The sequence below is a fragment of the Equus quagga genome, chromosome 9, assembly GCF_021613505.1.
Source record: "Equus quagga isolate Etosha38 chromosome 9, UCLA_HA_Equagga_1.0, whole genome shotgun sequence".
NCBI lineage: Eukaryota > Metazoa > Chordata > Mammalia > Perissodactyla > Equidae > Equus > Equus quagga.
The window spans coordinates 92662374-92671121 of NC_060275.1; the positions used below are offsets into that span (position 1 = coordinate 92662374).

General features: G+C 32.0%; 1 protein-coding gene across 2 annotated transcripts in view; it reads left to right on the top strand.

Moving 5' to 3' along the window:
• The window catches only part of LMBRD2 (LMBR1 domain containing 2), a 52160-nt gene extending 46139 nt beyond the window's left edge, over nt 1-6021 (top strand). For both annotated transcript variants that reach the window (XM_046671145.1, XM_046671146.1), the window contains exon 18: nt 222-6021. In XM_046671145.1, coding sequence (XP_046527101.1) covers nt 222-282 — 61 coding nt within the window. In that variant the 3' untranslated portion in view covers nt 283-6021. The remainder of the gene's footprint in view (nt 1-221) is intronic.
• The last annotated feature ends 2727 nt before the right edge of the window (nt 6022-8748 follow it).

Genomic DNA, 8748 nt, shown 5'->3' on the forward strand with positions numbered 1-8748 from the left:
AGGCATTCAAACCCTAGGACTCTGGCTACAGAATCTGTGCTTTTAGCCACTGTTCTATGTGGAAATGATTAAACAAAAGAAAAATATCATATGCATGAAGATATTTGCTGTACTATTGCCTGTGAATAGAAAAAAAGCTAGAATATTTTATTTATATTCAACAACCAAGAGTGGATCTCTTAAGTTCCATCCTGTGTATCATTTCTTTATCTACTTTTCAGGTACCAGCCTGGTGGACGATACCTCTCGATGTCTCACTGCAGAATATTTGATGATGTTTAATGTCTGAAAGAATTTATAGAATAACCGAGATCAACACATCAGTTCAGTCTTTATGAACATCTCTATGTCCTAGTGTTTACACTTTGCTCTCAGTGAAAAGTGTCAGGATGAAAAAGGCACTGAAAATTAATCACGTCTTAGTAATAGTTTATTGTTCGTTAAATAAGGTATCACCTTTTCTAATAGGATTTATTACATACCATTCCTGAAGTGTCTGCCTTAGAGTGGAAGGATTTAATTCATGATAAAGATCCGAATTATATGTTGAGAACATATAATTCAGTTTGTTTCAGATTAATTTTTTTCAGGAAAGTTGTTTTAAAGGTCCAAGGAAGCCATAAGTCATACCTAAATAATATTATACAGTTTTGTTATTGTGATTCACGTTTTTGTTGTTTCTAAAGAATATGTTAATCCTGTATTTCCCAAAGAAATGGAGACCTCAAATAATAACCCTATTTACAAAACCTATGTCTTAAAACAAGGCTTACTTACCAGATGTAACTGAATGTAAGAAAGCTCTTTTTCAACTCTGTATGCAAATTAGTGAGGTTTTTGCATGTATAATTAAGATTCTACTTCAACTGACTGTTAGTGTCTTTAGCATGTGTATTAAAATTGGGTGATGTGTTATTCTTTCAGTCTTGGGTAGTAACTGGAAGTTGTTTTATGCTTTCGGTATTGCTTTGTAAAAGATTTTCATTTCAGAGAGAAATGTTCACCTTTATTATTTGTCATATTGATTTAAGTGATCATTCTATTCAAGGAGAATCCTAAGCATTAGTGGTAAACAGTGGGGGTTTTTTTTAGTAGTCACAGTCCCACAAAATTCTCTAATTTTTAAAGGTGCCTATTTATGCCTTTTGAAAAAGAACATCTGGTTATTCAAAGGTAAAAAGTAAATCCATTTACTGTATTACTAACACTTAAATTGTGGTTTATAGAAAACAGAACACTATATTAGAATGGAAATGTATAATAACTTGTTGGTTAGACATGCTAATTACTTTAAATTGATTTTTTTAACCTTTGTGTTTAAGCCAAAGTTAGGTATTATATTTTAAGTCATCAGTATTTTATTGCACAGTGAATATATTTGAGCACAGCATGCTTGCAGAGAGTTTTTTGTGTCCCTGAAATGTTTGCAACTCTTAGAGAATCTATGCTATGGGTTCATCCAATAATGACTATACTTAAGCTTGCCCATGACAGTCTCACTTTAACATCTGTTATCCTGTGTAATTTTTAATAATGCTCACTTTCATTCTTAAATATCCCAGTTGAAGATGAATTATATCATCACCCTAATAATATAATTATATGTTTCTTGAAGGTAATGTTTCCCTGAATCATAATTTTAAATTTTTCATTTTTCTCTTTACTTAGTGTTGTCATGTAAAATTTTTAAAGACACAGTTCTCTGCAGATACTAAAAGGAATAGTGTATCATCCTAATTATCTAATTTTCTTCACTTTTTATGATCTTTGAGATTAGATCTCCTTTAAAATAATTATCAAAGGATAAATTTTACTCTCAATTGAAGGTCATGTAGACTGGCCATTTGAGGACACACACACACACACAGACATGTACACATACACACACACAGCCACAGCCTTTTATAGCCTTTTATTGTGAAGTGTGGTTAGAGAGCAAAAGGCCAGGAGTAGAGGTAATTTAATACAGTTTGTAATTTCATGATTGACCATCAAATACCTTGGGCAAATCATGTAACCTTTCAGTGCCTCAGTTTGTTTGTTTGTGAAATGAAGATGATACTTGCTATTTACCTACTGATCTACCTCACAAAGCTGTTGTGAGGATTTTGAGTTGATGTTTATATACTGGACTTTAAAAAGACAAAAGAAGTTGTTAGCTACGCTGTTTGCCTAGCGATAGCTGAAGGTGTTGGATGGGGAAACGATCACCCCAGAAAGGGGTCAGGTTTCTTATTATTACAGAGAAGCTTACAAGTCCCCAGTGCAAAAACTCTTTTTGGAGTAATTTATCAAAAGTCCTGTACAAATAGTATTGTTTTATTGTTTAGTCTTTGGGTTTACTTTGGAATATTTTCCTAAAGTATAATGTTGTTTCTCATCAGTTTTGTCATGAAACTCAGATTCTCTTGTAGAAGTAGAAGCAGAAAAAGAGAAGAAATTATCTAATTACTTTTATGGCTTGTAATATCCTAAGATAAATTGATAGGAATGTGTAAGGAATATACTACTTTCCTTTATTATTAAAATTTTTATGATTATAATTGAAGTATATCTAATAGTTCACAAACAATATAGATCCCTTTATGACTTTTGAGTTATTTCCAAAATAATTTTTGGTTGTTTAAGTGATCTGGAGTATTCAGCTTTTTAAGCAGAATTTATCTTACAGGATTTTATACACGATCATATAGGAAGGTCACCTGGCTAGGTAAATTTGAGTTCAGAAGGTAATAATTTAATCCCTGAAGACTAAGGTTATTGCTGGGAACTAAGTTAATATTTGTTAAGCCACTTTGTGTAGAAAACTGTAGTAAGAACAAAAGGTTTCTGTTTTGAGAAGTTTGTTAAAATGTAATGACACCTACTGCAAAACAGTACTACTGAATTCATACACTTCACGTGCAAAGTACATTTCTTGAAGAATTAGTTCTAGCAATTACCTTTTGATGTCTTTCTTACATAATAATAAATATATGATTAAATTTTCTAAATTAGTTTTTAAAATAATTAAGATATTCAGTAAGCCAGTAATTCACAATAACCATTACAAGAAGTAATAATAATCTATTAATTTCATGAATCACCTATAAGTTGCTAATTAACCTTTGTTATTACATCAATAATTTGTTACTATCAATAGAGCATTTCTATAAAAATAATTATTAAAATAGGAAATAAAGTATAAGCCTTATTAGAATTTGCTCTCTTACCAAGTGAATACAAGGGCTTTGGAATAATTTCATTACACAAGTGGCCCTCATTTCACAAGAGTGGTAAGAGCTAAATCAAAACATTCAAGAGTTTTCCATCTATAAAGAATAGATCAGAGAATGACAATCCAAACCTTCAAAAAGAAATGCTGCCAATTGATTTGTTTTTGGACTCTACTATTTGATTTGATGATCAGTTCTTAAATTTACGCTGATTATGTACCCAAATGAAATTAAATATGGATAGGAAAGTCAATGTGTTTTAAGTATATTTCAACATATTAATGAAGGAATTTCATTTATGTATAATGACAAACCTCATTTTTCATACCTTTAATAGATTTAGGAAATGTTCTTTATGGTGTGTTGATTACCATTTTAAAGGAAAAATAAACTCTCCATAATTATAATTCACACTGTTCAGTGATGTGAGTTTTGTACTTGTGATTTGAGTGGACCGTGCCTGAAAATCACAAGGATAAGGATGCGATTGGCCTTCTGTACCTACGGGCTCCACATCCTCAGATTCAACCAACCGCGGGGTAAAACCCCATGGAGCAGAGGGCTGACTGAAGGTACTTGAGCATCCACAGATTTTGGTATCCACGGGATGTCCTGGAACCAGTCCCCTGCGGATACCAAGGGACGACTGTATTTGCACTAGGAGGCAAAAAATGTCCCTGAAAAATCTTAACATACTTGAACCTCCAAAGTGTAATGGATTGTATTGTATTAAATTCTAAATGTTAAGATGCAAATGGATTTAGAGTTTTATCTTTCCTTTCTTCCTCCTTTTCTCATTCGTTTTAACTTTCCTTCCTTTCTGAGATGTCTCTTTATAATATGACTTTTAATGCGCTGACAGATTTTCCTTGTTTTGTGTACACAGTTGTTTTTGATGATCAGTACACTCAACAGGATCTAGTTCTGCCTACAAATCCCACTACTTGAATAGCAGCATTGCACCTAAAGTAGTAAAACAGATTTTGCTAGACAGCTAAGCAACATCTAAATGTAAATGTGATGTATGCGGGCTCAATGTATTGGAGGGCACTTCAGTAAAATAAGTTTTTGTCAGTATAGTGTTTTGGCATATAAATTTCCCAAAACAGTGATTGCTAAAAAAAGCAAACAAAACATTAAGAACCTTGAGACCTCTTTTTATGAAAAGGAATTCATAAATAATATGCATCATTGTCAAAGTTTTCATTAGGAGAGGTGGGAACAATATAAGAGGGTTACAGGAGGCCTTCTAAAATATGAATTCCCTCTGTGTAAGGTACTTCTTTCTAACGCAGTGACTTTTTCCTGCTCAGTGACCTGGAAGACCAGGTAGTATCATCCCCTGTCCCAACTCCTAGAGACTAGGCCCTGTGCACCATCTCCCCCAGCAAAGCAGGCATTAGCCCTGCCCCATTCCCAACCCCACTGCAGTGGGAACATGCCCTCACTTCTAATTCCTTTCATGTTGACCCTGGTTTTCCTAAAATTTTATTTCCATTTTCAAAAGATATGTCCATTGAAGTTGGTTGAAGCCTTGCTATAATTTTTAATTTATTAATAAAGCAAGAATATTGGCATGTTCCTCTTCTTATTGATATCCTAAAAGACATTTGTTTTTAACACTCTCCCTGGGGAGAATAACTTTTTCGCTCTGAAATTCTTTTCTTTTGTGGTTATCTTGATTTCAAATCATTTTGTAAAAGGAGATTTTTACTGTACTTAGTGCAAAAGAGTAGCTTACTATGGCAGACATATGTAGGGTAAAGTCATAATTTATTAATCTGACTGTACAACACTGTTTTGAGTTGATATTATTGACCTAAATCTTGTCAACCTAGGCACTTAGAGATGTACATCTCGAAGGAATGCTGGCTGACATCTTCCCTACTTAGTACATCTAGTTGTAGGGGAGAGACTGTGTATTTATTTTTTTTTTAAGTAATCCAATGGATTTGGTTTTGTCCATATTTTGAAAACAACTTGAAGGATTTTTCTCATTTTAGAAGGTAGAGAACTTGTAGACCTGTCTTTTAAATTCCTGTAATCTAATATATATTTATAAATTATAGCATTGAAAAAAGAGCTCTAATGATGATGTTACTTCCTGGTATTTAATTTTTATAAAATGTTTTTGTAAGTAACTAATTGTAGTATTGCTTTTAGGTGATTTAAAAATCTTTCTCAAATAAGTTCTGCCCAGAACATATTTCCTTAGGGCAATATTCTAAAGTTCAGCAGCCCAGTGTGAATTTGAAATACTCCTACATCTCTTCACTATCTTTTTATATATACCAGTACCCAAGCAAAGTATACCAAAAGCCTAATTTCTGTGTTGCATTAATAAAGTACTTGTTATTTATCTAATTCAGTGGATTACGTGAAATAGAAGATCAGTCTTTTCAAATGTACATCTGATCATAATTTTTCAAAATGTTCATTTTTGGTGCATGATGCCAAATTTATCTTTAATAATCCATTATGACCTGATATGTAATGACAAATGTTTTCCTATCTGACCAATGGGTTGTAGATTTACTATTTTTCTCTGCAGATTCTCACTACATTTTCAAATATATATTTGGAAAAAGCTGCAAAGTGCTACCTATAAGTAAGTTAGCATCTTTGGCCTTATCTAGGCATAATGTTCTCTCAGTTTGGTTTTGACAAACTCATGGATTTGCAATTGCTTTGTAGTATTTTTAACTTATTGTGATGTAATGAATTTTTGGAATGTTTACTTGATTAGCTGTTAAAATATAGGAAATTATGTAGCTTTGCATGAAATAAAGTACATTTATATAAGTTATTAAGAATTTTGCTGATTATTTATTTCATAATACCATCTTTGAGATTAAACAGACATTTTTTGTTCCTTACAAATTTATTAACAGATGCTACAGAAGAAATGTTTTAAGATAAATAATTAAATACATGTACTTTAGGTTCCACATTACTTTATCCTGTGTTTATAATTAAAATAATAAATTGTTATAAAAATTGAGCAGAAATCAATAAAATTGAAAACAGGAAAAAAAAGTCAATGAAACCAAAAGCCAGGTGTTTGAAAAGATCAGTAAAATTGATGAAACCCTAGCCAGCCTGGCCAAGAAAACAGAGTTACTTTTCTATATACCAAAAAGAACAATTGGAATTTGAAATTTAAAAAACCATTTCCATTAATCCTAAGGCAATAAGACAAGAAAAGGAAATAAATACAGATTAAGAAGGAAGAAATAAAACTGTCTTGTAGAAAATCCAAAAGAGTTGACCAAAAAACCTAGAACTGATAAGTGTTTATGGCAAGGTTGCAGGATACAAGGTTAATATAGAAAAGTCAATCATTTTCCCATATACCAGCAATAGACAAGTGGAATTTGAAGTTAAAAACACAATACCATTTACCTTAGCACCCCCAAAAATGAAATACTTACATATGAATCTAAGAAAATATACATAAGATCTACATGAGGAAAACTACAAAACTGATGAAAGAAATCAAAGAAATAAATGGAGAGAGATTCCACATTCAAGGATAGGAAGATTCAATATTGTCAAGGTGTCAATTCTTCCCAACTTGATCTATAGATTCAATGCAATCTCAATCAAAACCCCAATAAGATACTTTGTGGATATAACAAATTGATTCTAAAGTTTATATGGAGAGGCAAAAGATCCAGAAGAGTCAATACAATATAGAAATAGAAAAAGAAAAAAAGTTGGAGGGCTGACACTACCCAACTTTAAGACATACTATAAAGCTACAGTAGTAAAGACATTGCAGAATTGAATAGACAAATAGGTGAAATAGGTAAAAGAATAGACAAATAGATCAAAGGAACAGAATAGAGAGCCCAGAAATAGACCCACATAAATGTAGTCAATTGATCTTTGACACAGGAACAAAGTCAATTCAATGAAGAAAGGATAGTCTTTTTGAAAAATGGTACTAGAATAACTGGACAACCACATAGAAAAAGGTGAGTCTAGACATTGACTTTACACCTTTCACAAAAATTAACTCAAAATGGATCATAAACCAAACATTATAACACAAAACTATAAAACTTCTAGAAGATATCATAGGATAAAACAGGTGACCTTGGGCTTGGCAGTGAGTACATTTATCACACAAAAATGTGTGTATATATGCACCAAGAGACTTGTACAAGAATATTCATAATAGCCTCAACCATAATTCAATTGACAGAATGAATTTATCCAACATGATGGATATATACATGAATAAGTAAATAAAAATGAATTCATTACAGCTATGCAACAACATGGATGAAACTTACATAATGTGGATCAAAAGCAAGATATGAAAAAATAGTATGATTCTACCTGTGTAAAGTTCAAAAACAGGCAAAACTAAATTGTAGAGCTGAAAGATGAAAGTATTAAAACCATCCAAAAAAATCAAGGAAGAGATTACCGTACATGTCAGGCTACTGCTTACGTCTGAGGAGAAAGAGATTAATGATTGGGATGGAGCACAAGAGAAGCTTCTAGATTGCTGCCTGTGTTCTCTTTCTTGACTTGGGTGGTGGTTTTACAGTTTTGTAATAAACTGCTGAGTAGTACATGCTTTTATGTGTGCTTTACTATATGTACATTTTATTTCATAATAAAGTTAAAATATATGAAGAGAATTAAATTACATAACTCACTATATAAGTTGGGAGTGGAGGAAACTGCATTATAGTGTTCTTAGGTCATGGTAATATCCAGGAGGAGTAAAGATAGTGCTTAAGCTAGACTGTTAAGGATGCATGCTATAATCTCTTTGGTAATTACTAAGAGAATAGAAATCAGATATAGCTTCAAATAGAGGAAACACAGAATGATTAAAAAAAACAAACAAACAATTCAAAACAGCGAAAGAATAAAAACAGCCAAATTTTAGTAAATTTAAAGTTGGACAAACTATAAAGAAAGTCATGTGAAGTGATTTAAGCCAGGTGGTGCTTCTGGGGGGAGGGACGCTCAGGGGCATCACTGCTCAAAGAGGCTTTGGGTTACTAGAGCAATGTTTTGTTTCTTCACTTGGGTGTGTTTTTACAAGCCTGTTTATACTTATTAACCAATCTATACATTTAAATTTTATGCACTTTTCTGAAAGTATCTTTATTTCAAAATGTAAAAGGTTTCTGAAAAGTCAATTTCTGTAAATCACATTAATAGTTTAAAAGAGTAAAAGCACATGATCATCTCAAAAATATGCAGAAAAGTTTGATAAAATGCAACATTTGTTTATATTTTTTAAAAGTTCTATTTTTTTAAAAACTGGCATTCTTTTTTATCTGATAAAGGATATGTATCTATGTGTGTGTGTGTGTGTGTATAGCAAGAACCCAAATCTATTGCAAATACCATTTTAATGCTACAAGCTTTTCCTTTGAGATCGAGAACAAGCCAAGGTTGCCTACTATCACCACTTCTATTCAATACTGTATGTTCCATAATAGTAAGACAAGAAAAGAGAAATAAAAGGCCTAAAGACAAGAAAAGAGGAAAAAAGCTTTTATTTATT